We start from the raw sequence: 12,649 nt of genomic DNA on the forward strand, positions 1-12,649 counted from the left end.
AGGTAAAAGACTGTACTTGGAAAACTACAGGACATGGAACAAAGAAACAGAGGAAGATACAAACAAATGAAAATGTATACCATGTTCATGGGTTAGAAGAATTAACATCATTAAAATGTCCATACTACCCAAAGTAATCTATAGAGTCAACTCAATCCCTATTAAATACCAACAGCATACTTCCCAGAACAACAAATACTCCAAAAATTTATATGTAACCATAAGAGACCCCAAATAGCTGCAGCAATCTTGAGAAAGAAGAACAAAGCTGGAGGGATCACAATACTGAATATCCAACTATACTGCAAAGCCATTATAATCAAAACAGCTGGTACTAGAACAAGAACAGGCATATAGACAAATGGAACAGAACAGAGACCCCAGAAATTGACCCACACCATTACAGTCAATTAGTATTTGCAAAGGATGCAAGAGCATACAGTGGAGTAAAGAACGTCTCTTCAACAAATGGTGTTGGGAAAACTGGATGAACACATGCTAAAAGATGAAACTAGACCACCAACTTACACCATACACAAGAATAACCTCAAAATGGATAAAAGACTTAAATGTAAGCCATGAAACCATGAAAATCCTAAAAGAGAACATAGGCAGTAAAATCTCAGACATCTCACATAGCAGAATTTTTGCCGATACATCTCCTAGGGCAAGAGAAACAAAAGAAAAAAATAAAAGAAACCATCATCAAAATGATAAGGAAACCCACTGTATGAGAGAACATATTTGCCAATGATACATCTGATAAGCAATTAATCTCCAAATATATAAACTCATACAACTCACAAATAATCCAATTAAAAAACAGGCAAAAACACTTCTCCAAAGAGGACAAATGGCCGAGAGACATGAAAAAATACTCCAAGTCACTAATCATCAGAGAAATGAAAATTAAAACTACACACCTGTCAGAATGGCTACCATCAATAAATCCACAAACAAGTGCTGGCAAAGATGTGAAGAAAAGGGAACAAGTTCACTGCTGGTGGCAATTGGTGCAACTACCATGGAAATTAGTATGGGTTTTCCTCAAAAAATTAAAAATGAAACTCCACTGGACTCAATGATCCACTTCTGGAAGTATATCCTAAAAACCCTGAAACACCAATAAGGAAGCATATATGCACCCTATGTTTATAGCAGCATTATTTAAAATTAGCTAAGATTTAGAATCAGCCTAAGTATCCATCAGTAGATGAATAGATAAAAAAGCTGTGGGACATTTACACAGTGGAATACTATGAGCTGTTAAAAAAAAAAAAAAAAAAAAAAAAAAAAAGAGGGATCTCTTATCCTTTGCGACAGCATGGATGGACCTAGAGACTATTATGCTAAGTGAAATAAGCCAATCTGAGAAAGACAAACATCACATGTTCTCACTTATTTGTGGAATCCAATGAACAAAATGACTGACTGACCAACAAAGTAAGAGCTGAGCATGGAGGCATGGAACAGACTCACATACCTCAATGTGGGGGTGGGGGAACGAGGAGAGATAAACCAAAGAAATTACATACTTACATACATAGCCCATGAACATGGACAATAGGGTGGTGGAGACAGGGGTTAGGGGGGCAGGGGCTGGGCAGAGGGAGATAAACGGGGAGAAAATGGGAAACATCTGTAATACTGTCAACAATAAAAAAATAATAAAAACTAAAAAAATAAAAACGTGCGTTAATATTAATGTTCAAATTAAAAACAAAAAACAAAAAAAACTTCAAATTTCAAAAGACCCCTGAACCACATCAATGCAGCACAATTTGATAATTACTATCTCCTTACTTTTCATCTCCTATGAATTTTACCTGTTTCCAGTGCAGCCTCACTTCTATTGTTTTTTTACGTACAGCTGTTTGATTAATCTTGTTACAACCTAACTATTGCCGGCACAAGCAGTTTACTAGTAATGATTTCCATAATCTACCGAGTCAAGTACAGTTCCAGGCACCTGAAGCCCTCTATGATATGAACCCAGTAAGTACACTTTTCAAGTCTTTTCCTCCAATCATTTCCCAAATTCTAAACTCTAGTAAACCAACTGTTTTCCATTCCTAAAACAAATCTTTTTCAACTACACAGCCTTTTATTATAAAGGTTATGTATCTACTGGTATTTGAGATTTTCTTGCCTTACTAACTCCACCTAAGAAATTTCTGCTCATCTTTTTGGGCTCAGCTCAAACCCCACCACCCTGCTAAACATTGCTTCCACCTCTAACCATGCTAACGAGTTATGTACTTTATTTAATCACATCTAGACTAAGTTGTACCATAAAAAGGATTTTTAAAAAGTAGTTCCTATAAAATCTAATAACAGAAACTGACTAATAACTGAGATGACTATTTAAAATTGCCCAATTAGTGATAGAAATCTTCCAATAGATAGAAATTGGATTGTGGTGGTGACTAAGTAAATTCACTAAATATTACTGAATTGATGACTTAAAAAATGGGTCAATTTTATATACCTAAATAAAAATGTATTACTTTTTAAAAAAGAACTCACAGGCCTGGCCTGCGTGGCTCAGTGGCTGAACATCAACTTATGAACCAAGAGGTCATGTAGGGTACGATTCCTGTTCAGGGCACATGCCCAGGTTTCAGGCTCGATCCCCAATGTGGGGCATGCAGGAGGCAGCTGATCAGTGAATCTCTACCATCACAGATGTTTCTATCTCTTGCTCCCTCTCCCTTCCTCTCTGAAATCAATAAAAATATTTTTTTTTAAAAAATTACAGAACGTATAAAAGAGGTTACCAAGGACTTGCAAGGAATGGGATGTTATTATTTAGTAGGTACCAAGTTTAGTGTGGGATGATGAAAAACTTCTGAAAATGGATAGTGGTAATGGTTGTATAACACTGTGAATGTTCTAAATGCCAATGAAACATACATTTTAAAATGGTAAATTTTATATTATGTATATTTAACCATAATTTTTAAAATGAGGTTGGTTTTATTTTTTATTTTATTTTCTGAAAATATATATATCTTTATTGATTTCAGAGAGGAAGGGAGAGGGAAAGAGAGAAACATCAACGATGAGAGAGAATCATTGATCAGCTGCCTCCTGCATGCCCCCTACTGGGGATCAAGCCCACAACCGTGGCATGTGCCCTTGACTGGAATCGAACCTGGGACCCTTCAGTCCGCAGGCCAATGCTCTATCCACTGAGCCAAACCAACTAGGGCATGAGGTTGGTTTTAAACATATTGAGTTTGCGATACCTGTGGAACAATGATGGAGATGTTAGAAGAATATAAAGCTCAGAAAAGAGAGCAGAACTGAAGAATAATTTAAAGATACTGAATCATAACTTTGAATTTTAGGAAGTAACCCAGTACCTAACATGTAGTAGCTGCTCAATAAATATTGTCAACTAAGTATTTGTTGTTAAAAAGAATCAATAAATTTTCTTAAAAATACAAAACATTTCAATTTTCTCATCAGTTGACAATGATTCATCTTATGGATTTGTTAAGTATCATATTAAGCTATCATTATATTTCTACATTCTATAGACTTCTCAGTACTTTATATGCACAAAAGAGAATCGCTTTCTTATGCCTTGGTCTGTTTTACACAGGAATAAGTATCACAAGAAATCAAGACTTGGAGTCTTCTCTCTTTATAGGTGAGAGGTAATACCCACCCGAACAGTTACTGTGTGATTGGCAGATGGTCTCAAGAGAGGCAGTTGGGTCCCACACTTAGGCATTCTTCTCATCTCCTCAATGGGAGTTCCAAGCCATTTCTTATCTGGAGAAAGGTGCGGTGGAACGTATTTAGGGATCCTCCTGTCTGTCTTTTGATGTTTGATTTCACATTGTTCTTTTCTAAGGTCAAAACAAATGTATACAGTCACGAACTACTTCCTGTTTAAATTCACTTAGATACACAATACAAATCTTGCCTAGAATGTTATTGTTTTAAATGTGCCAAGCTTGTCTTTCTCCTTGGTAATTAAGAAAAATAAAAAAAACTTATAAAGCTTATAGTAAAACCCAAGAGTTCAGTTTCACTAGTTTGTGGAAGAAATTCCCAAACACAAGTAAATCACTTTCTGAAGAAAGGACCATGTAAGAATATGGACACTGCCAGTCATCTTCCATGAAGTGAACTTTGATAGGAAAAATAAATCATAGAAATAATAGAGAGTGGGCTTTAAGATTCCATGAGGAATATTTACAAAAACGTAACTTTCAATATATTACTTTTGTAATTAGACAGCCTGGGATTTAAATCTCAGTGTTAAGACCCACAAACTACATAATTTCAGTGAATTCTCTAACCCAAATTTCAGTTTTCTCATTTTTTAAGTGAGTACAATACCACCTGCATGCCTGTCACAGCATTAGAGAAACTGCAATATACCATGGCCTAGGGAACGGCTAAATGAACAGTAGCTGCTATCAATCAAATATTTTTTTAAATATATTTTATTGATTTTTTACAGAGAGGAAGGGAGAGAGTTAGAGTTAGAAACATCGATGATGAGAGAAACATCGATCAGCTGCCTCCTACACATCTCCTACTGGGGATGTGCCCGCAACCCAGGTACATGCCCTTGACCGGAATCGAACCTGGGACCTTTCAGTCCGCAGGCCAACGCTCTATCCACTGAGCCAAACCGGTTTCAGCAATCAAATATTTTTATGTCTTGATAATTCACATTAACTTCAAAAGGAAGTTCATTAAACTAAAAAACTGATTAACAATACTTATTTACATCTTCTTTTCTGTTTCTGGCCTTTTTAGAATTTAAAATTTGGAGTCTAGGTTCAAATTAGCATAAACAGATAGCAAGAAACACAACTGTTTCTTTGCTTCAGTGTAAACTGTATCTTTGCTAAACTCCCCTTAAAAAAATTACAAAATGCATTACACTATTGGAGATACACCTGATAGAAAAAAATTACCTTTTGTCCTCTGCTTTAGGCATTCTCACGAAATGATCTGTGATTTTAGAACCCTTTTTCCCATGTTGCTTGGAATTTCTGCATTCTACATTCAGGCTAGAAGTACTTCCAGGCAGTCTGGCACTTAAATCATTCATTCCAGCACAACTTTCTCCTTCAAACTGGAAATGTAATCGAATTTCACCTCCCTTAGCAGATGACTGTTTCCTCAATTCAGTGTCAGCTTCTTTGGCTTGGAACTTTGAAGGTTTATTTGCTCTTTGGGTGGAACTATCTTCTTGTTCATCAAATCCTGGACTCGTTTCTTCATCTGCTTCTGAGTCCTGACAACTATTTTTGGAATTATCTACATCCATTGGTGACTCAAGTTCACTTTCTTTCTCAAATGGAGGAGAATTTCCTAGGCTACTTTCCTGCCTACTCAATTTGTTGGCATTTTTCAGTCCAGTATTGACATCCTCTGAGCCAATGTCTGACAAGGGACTCTCAGGCACTACATCTATCTCTTCCTGTTGACAATCTGCACAGTCTTCCACAAGGTGGCAAGACTTTCTGCACTTCTGGTGGCTTCTGGCTTCTCTGGCCTGTTCATCTTCTGTAGTCTGCTTTGCATTTGCAAGCTTTACAGGTATAAAAAACTGTTGATTATCTCTACTTTCCTCACTATATGTGTCACTGTAATCATCATTTTGAGGTGACTGATCAACGTTAGCATTACTGAACTGTTCTGATACCAGAGTTACTGTTGGAGGTTCACCTTCCAGAAGTTGCTCAGTGTGTTTTCCTTCTTTTTGCCACTTACACATAGCTGCAGTCTGCTGCTGGTTCAAATACTGTGTACTTTTTTCAACTGGTGATTTATCAATACTTCGCTGAGAAACATTTTCTAATTTTTCCATGTTATGTTGATAAAAGTTATCTTTTTGTACAGAACTCATCATGGATTCTACTCTTGTATTGTTGTTTTCTTTACTATGCAAACTATAAGAAAATAGAAAGAACTAATGACAAAACAGAACTTACATTATAATAGAAAGAACTTATGATGCAAAGAAACCACTTACCCAACCACATTCCAACATCACAGCAATAATTAAACTACTTGTGATTATCTAAGCATACACAGCATTCTCTTTCATGACTCCATGTCTTTGCATATATGCCTATAATGCCCTTTCCCCAACTATGTGCCTAGTAGCTACCTCCCAGGATGAAGCAATAAACGTCACTTTCTGTGCAGTCTTTCCTAAAGGTAAAGTGGATTGTTTGTTTTACATTCTTACTACCACTGTACCTTGTTTATACCTTTACTATTGCATTTATCACACTAAGTAATATAGCAGGTCCTTGAATAACACTGTTTCATTCAATGTCATCTATATACATATAAAAAGCCAGAGACCTGAATGGCTGGTCACTATGATGCCACTGCAGACAGCAAACCCACCAATAAGGGGGTGGGGCCAACCTCCCACCGCCCCTCCACCTGGCCGGCCCCGCCCCTGATCAGCCTCACCCAACCCGATTGAGGGTGGGGCGGCCAGCCCTGCACCCGATGGGCCCCCATCACCACCATTAGCCTGCAGCCCCTCCCTCTGGCTGGCCCCGCCCCTGGTTGCCCCCCACCCCAATAGTAGGTGGGGCCAACCAGTCAACCTCCTGCAGCCCCTCCTCCTGCCCGGCCCCACCCCAGGGCTGGCCAGCAAATCTCCCACTGCCCCTCCCCGGCCACTGCCCCCCCACCAAAGGGCTCACCCCACCCCAATCAGGGGCAGGGCCTGCCAGCCAATCACCCTAAGCCCCTCCCCCCAGCCAGCCCGGCCATGATAAGGACCCCTTCAGGGCTGGCTGGCCAGGCAACCTCCTGCTGTCTCCTCCTCCCAACAGGCCCTGCCGATCTGCCCTGATTGGGGCTGGGGTGGCCATACCCCACCCATGCACGAATTCATGCACTGGGCCTCTAGTTTTGTTATAATGTTGATAAGATGCAACAGGAACTTAACTCCTGTTTCTATCATTTAGCCTACAGCAAAACTGGTTTCATTATGTCATTTCACTTAAAGATGTGAAACCTATTGAAACATTAAGCGATGATTACTGTAATCATGTTTCTGTATCTGTTATCACCATTACAAGTATCTTAAAGAAAATTATTTCTACTTCACCTCTGTATCTCAAGTATATAGGACAATATAAAGTATATAAGGGACTCTAAAAACTATTTATAAACTGAAAGAATGAATAAACGTGGATTTAAAAAACTGAGAAAGCAAGGAGAGAAAATAGCATGAAGATAAAACATCCATATATCATGCCATTCATTTCTCTATGTACATATGTTTCTGTACCTTTCTGATTCAGCTGTCTTGATTCCTTTAGTGTCCATCCAACTGGTAATAGTCTTTTGTTTGAAAACTGTTAAAAAAAAAACCAACAACACCCAAAACATCAATGTAAATGAATACATACCTTCAAAGAGAAAATACGTATAATAGCATATACACATGTAAGGCATTATGCTAGGTTCTGTGGGTTGAAAAGATCAATCACTCCTTTCACACTCAAGCAATGGGAAACAATACAGGAACATAAATATAAATACACTAGAGGCCCGGTGCACAAAAATTTGTGCACTTGGTAGGGAGGGGGGTCCCTCAGCCCGGCCTGTGCCCTCTCGCAGTCTGGGACCCCTTGGGAGATAACGACCTGCTGGCTTAGGCCTGCTCCCGGGTGGCAGAGGGCAGGCCCAATCCCTAGGTGCAGCCCCTGGTCGGGTTGAGAGCAGGGCCGATTGGGAAGTTGGGGCACCGCCCCATCATGCACAGAGCCGGGTGGATTGGGAGGTTGCGATGCCACCCTCAGTCACGCTCAGGGTAGGGCCGATTGGGGGTTGGGGAACCGCCCCCTGTCACACTCAAGGCAGGGTCGATGGGGAGGTTGCAGCGCCACCCTGTCACGCACAGAGCAGGGCCCATCAGGGGGGTTGGGGCTCCGTACCCTGTCATGCACAGAGCAGGGTCGATCAGGGGGTTGGGGCGCTGCCCCCTGTCATGCACAGAGCAGGGCCCATCAGGGGGGGTGGGGCTCCGTACCCTGTCACGCACAGAGCAGGGTCAATCAGGGGGTTGGGGAGCTCCCCCCTGTCACGCACAGAGCAGGGCCCAGCAGGGGGTTGGGGAGCTCCCCCGTCACGCACAGAGCAGGGCCGATCAGGGGGTTGAGGGGCTCCCCCCTGTCACTCACAGAGTAGGGCCGATAGGGGAGTTGGGGCACCGCCCCCTGTCACACACAGAGCAGGGCTGATCAGGGGGTTGGGGCACCGCCACTCTCACACTCAGGGCAGGGCCGATGGGGAGGTTATGGCTCTACCCCATCACACACAGAGCAGGGCCCATCAGGGGGGTAGGGGCTCCGTACCCTGTCATGTACAGAGCAGGGTCGATCAGGGGGTTGGGGCGCCTTGCCCTGTCACGAACAGAGCAGGGTGGATAGGGAGGTTGTGGCCCCACCCCGTCACACACAGAGCTGCAGGGCGATCAGGGGGTTTGGGCGCTGCCCCCTGTCACGCTGATCCCGGTGCCGGGAGGCCTCGCGGCTCCGCTGATCCCGGTGCTGGGAGGCATATTACCCTTTTACTATATAGGATAGAGGCCTGGTGCACAGGTGGGGGCCGGCTGGTTTGCCCTGAAGGGTGTCCTGGATCAGGGTGGGGGTCCCCACTGGGGTACCTGGCCAGCCTGGGTTAGGAGATGATGGCTGTCTGCAGCTGGTCACACACCCTTCAGGGTTGGGGTCCCCACTGGGGTGCCTGGCCAGTCTGGGTGAGGGGCTGAGGGCTGTTTTCAGGCTGGTGGGTGACTGAAGCTCCCAACCTGTCCTTTTTTTCTTTTTTTTTTCTTTTTTATTCTGGGCCAGCTTTAGCTCTGGCTCCAGCTCTGAGGCCTCTACTGCTGAAAGCAGGTATCTGGTTTGTTTGGGTTCTATAATCGAAACACTGTATCAACTCCAGCTCTGAGATCCCAGATCACTGAAAGCAGGTTTCTGGGGTTTTGTTTAGCTTCTATATTTGTTACAATGTTTCAAACTGCAGGCTCAGAGGCCGGCAAGGCCGGCGGGGAACGTTGGATTCCTCCATCACTGAAGCAAGCAAGCCTCATGTTAGTTTCAAGCTGCCTGGCTGCCGGCCGCCATCTTGGCTGGCAGTTAATTTGCATATCACCCTGATTAGCCAATGGGAAGGGTAGAGGTCGTACGCTAATTACCATGTTTCTCTTTTATTAGATAGGATTTGTCATAGAGTAGAAAGCAACCAGCCTCTAAAAGAGTTGGTATGGTCTAATGAATGAGAGTATAGGCTCTAGAATCAGACTACCTGGACTCAAATCCTGGCTCTCCCTCGGGATTCCTATGTGACTTTCTGAAGGGTCCTTTCTCTGTGTCTCAGATTCCTTACCTGTAAACATGCAAATGAATAGTATCTCTCTTGGGATTACAAAAAAAAAAAGTGCCAAAAGTCACACTCAGAGCTGTAATTCCAGAATTCAAAACAAGGAAGTCCCAGTAATGCATGACACATGTAGCCTAGAAGGCAAATCTGAAGGGGCAAGAAGAAACCTCATTGGTAGAAACCAGCAAGAAAACTACTGATCTAGGTCAGTGGATCCCGAACCCATCTGAATCACTGGGAGGCTGCTAATAAGTGGGTCCCAGAGCCACATCACACGTACTGAATCAGAGCCTGTATGTGTGATGATGGAGGTATGAGGGGAGCTAGAATCTATATTTTTTCCAAAAAGTGATTTTGATGATCAACTAGTTTGGAGAACTACTGCCAAGGACCAGACTAATCCTTGTGAGAATAGAGAGGAAAAGTTGAGAAGTGAGTCATTACAGACTTCATAATCGTAGAAATCAAAGGTGACACTAAGTTTTAAGCTTAACAGACTTAAAAGATGGGACAGCATTAAATAGAAATCGGGGGGGAGGGTCTGGATTTAGGGGGAAAATATAATTAGGTCAATTCTGAACATACTAAATTTGAGTTGTCAATGAGATAACTAGATAGAAAAGACCGGCAGACAGTAGCAAAAGTAGCTCAGTATAGAGAGATGCAACATAAATAAATGCAAACCACAACTTATATAAGCATTAGAAATAAACATGCTTTCAAAAGTTAATGTACTTCATGTAGATTAAATGTATATAATATTTTAGTATAAAAAATACAAAATCTTGAACAGTTTCAACTACTGGTCTAAACTGCAATGAATCTAGGCATATTGAATCATAGACTCATTTTCATCTACGTATGGCCCTCAAATACAACATGAGCAAAACAGATGCTGTCCCAAATATATGAAAATCAACAGCTTATTTATCACTGTAATTAAGTGCCACATAATTTGAACCTTCCACAAAATACTAACAGTCTATCTAGTAAAAATGTTTAGCTTTTTCAAAAGTTTCTTTCAAAAAAGTAATTACATATATATTTAATATTTCTTGTTAAATATCACTACTTTAGTGATTTACTTAAGTACAGCAAATCAGGCTTCAGAAAAAAATTAGTTTCAGTCAGAAAGGAATAAGAGATGAACCACTTGATTCTGGGACATTTTCTATAGTTCCACCTTCTCTATTTGATTTCATTATATCAAATACAGCAAGTATAAAAATTCCTCAAATTACAAACCAGCAATGAGTTCCCCCAAAACAAAATCACTTTTTGAGTCAGTGTAGAATTTAACACTTCTTTTTCCATAAATGTAAGGATTATATGGTATCCAATGTCTAGGTTCCTATGATACACATAAAACAGTACCACAATGACAAGTATGTAGAACCGAAATACTGCCTACATTATTTCATAAAAAAACTATGAAGTGTTCCAGTGCAGTTGAAGGGCAGGGTCTTTAACCACTTGCACCATCCGTGGAGTGGGAGAGAAACTAGGTAGTTATAACAGACAGAAAAAGGGAGCTCCCACAGCAACACAACTGGACAAATCAGGCCCTATCAAAATATGAATGGCATGCTAGATTCTGGCTGTATGTAGATATACAAATCTTAATCAATATAAGAAATATGCCCAGGAAAATAAATAACACAAAATTTAAAGACACTGAAAAAATACCCACTTCCTTATCCTGCCTACTTCTCCTAGGATAACTATACATAAAAATTCTAAATACCAAGTTCATAAAAAAATTCCAAAATTTGAAACAACAATTTTTGATAGATTTAGACTTTGAACACTTTGTTAACTGGCATCCTGTGTCAGATATACTGAAAACATTTACACACATAGAGTATAGCCCAAGTATTAATTTGGTTCATCTTCTGCAGGAAATCAGAAAATCCACCTGCAAATAACTTTTCCTCCTTTATTTGTAAACTAGAGGCCCAGTGCACAAAATTCAAGTGGGGGGGGGGTCCCCTCTGCCTGGTCTATGCCCTCTCCCAGTGGGGGAGCCCTCGGGGGGGATGTCTGACTGCCATGGAGGCGGGAGAGGCTCCCACCCTCTGCTGCACTTGCCAGCTGTGAGCCTGGCTTCTGGCTGAGCGGTGCTCCCCCTGTGGGAGTGCACTGATCACCAGGGAGCAGTTCCTGCATTGAGCACCTGCCCCCTGGTGGTCAGTGCACATCATAGTAACCAGTAGGTCGATTTGCATATTGGTTGCTTATCCTTCAGTACTTAGTTTAGGTCTGCTCCCCACTGCCTCTAAATCAGGGGTTCTCAACCTTCCTAATGCTATGACCCTTTAATACAGTTCCTCATGTTGTGGTGACCCCCAATTTCATTGTTACAAATTGAACATAATTAAAGCATAGTGATTAATCACAAAAACAATATGTAATTATATATGTGTTTTCCGATGGTCTTAGGCGACCCCTGTGAAAGGGTCGTTCGACCCCCAAAGGGGTCGCGACCCACAGGTTGAGAAACGCTGCTCTAAATCCCCAGAGAAGTGTACACCACTCACCAGAGGACTCCCTGACCTCCTTTTTGAAATGCTACCTTCCCTACAAGACACAACAAAAGCCCGGCTCCCCCTACTTCTCTGGCTGCTTCTCTCCAGTCTACTCTAACTGGTAGTTTCTGAAAGTTCCTGTCCTAGGTCACCTCTATTTCCTCTGCATGCTTTCTATGATCTAACCTCCATAGCATCAATCATCATGTTTATGCCAAAAACTTCCAACCCTTCATTTACAGCACAGATATACTCCTTCTGAGTACAAACCCACACACTGCATTCTCTCCTAAATGGAACCACTTCCCCCCTTCCCTATTGCCCACAGCTAAGTACAAAACCATCTTTTCTCCCACCCAGATTAGCCTTTAATGAGTCTTGGGCCTACACTTCTGCTTTCTTTCAATCCATTCATTTTCCACACACCAGGCACGGGGACCTTTATCCCAAGCCCCAAAAAGATTATACATGATCAAGCCACTCCCTTACCAAAAATCCTTTATTAGCCTCTCCTTGCCTTGTAAAGTGCAACACCCTGCTAGTCCCAGTAGGATCTGGTCTTTGCCGAGCTCTCGGTCTCCTCTCTCACTCTCCCCCTGACAGTTCACGCGCTGCCCGCGGGAGCGCCTCCTTCCTTCCTCTCCGCCTAGCTGAGTCCGCAGTCCTCACTCCTCAGGCCTCAGAGTGAGCATCTCACCTTCTGGGAGACTGTCCTTGGTCCCAGACTGGACTGGGGA

General features: G+C 41.9%; 1 protein-coding gene across 1 annotated transcript in view; it reads right to left on the reverse strand.

The window, feature by feature from the left end:
- The window catches only part of PARG (poly(ADP-ribose) glycohydrolase), a 182,971-nt gene that overhangs the window by 169,320 nt on the left and 1,002 nt on the right, over positions 1 to 12,649 (reverse strand). Inside the window, exons 2-4 of the mRNA XM_081104551.1 lie at positions 7,289 to 7,355; positions 4,941 to 5,921; positions 3,674 to 3,857 (exon numbers count right to left, since the gene is read on the reverse strand). Of these exons, the coding sequence (XP_080960677.1) occupies positions 3,674 to 3,857; positions 4,941 to 5,921; positions 7,289 to 7,355 (1,232 nt within the window). The remainder of the gene's footprint in view (positions 1 to 3,673; positions 3,858 to 4,940; positions 5,922 to 7,288; positions 7,356 to 12,649) is intronic.

The sequence above is a fragment of the Myotis nattereri genome, assembly GCF_964212035.1.
Source record: "Myotis nattereri genome assembly, chromosome: 13".
NCBI classification, from domain to species: Eukaryota; Metazoa; Chordata; class Mammalia; order Chiroptera; family Vespertilionidae; genus Myotis; species Myotis nattereri.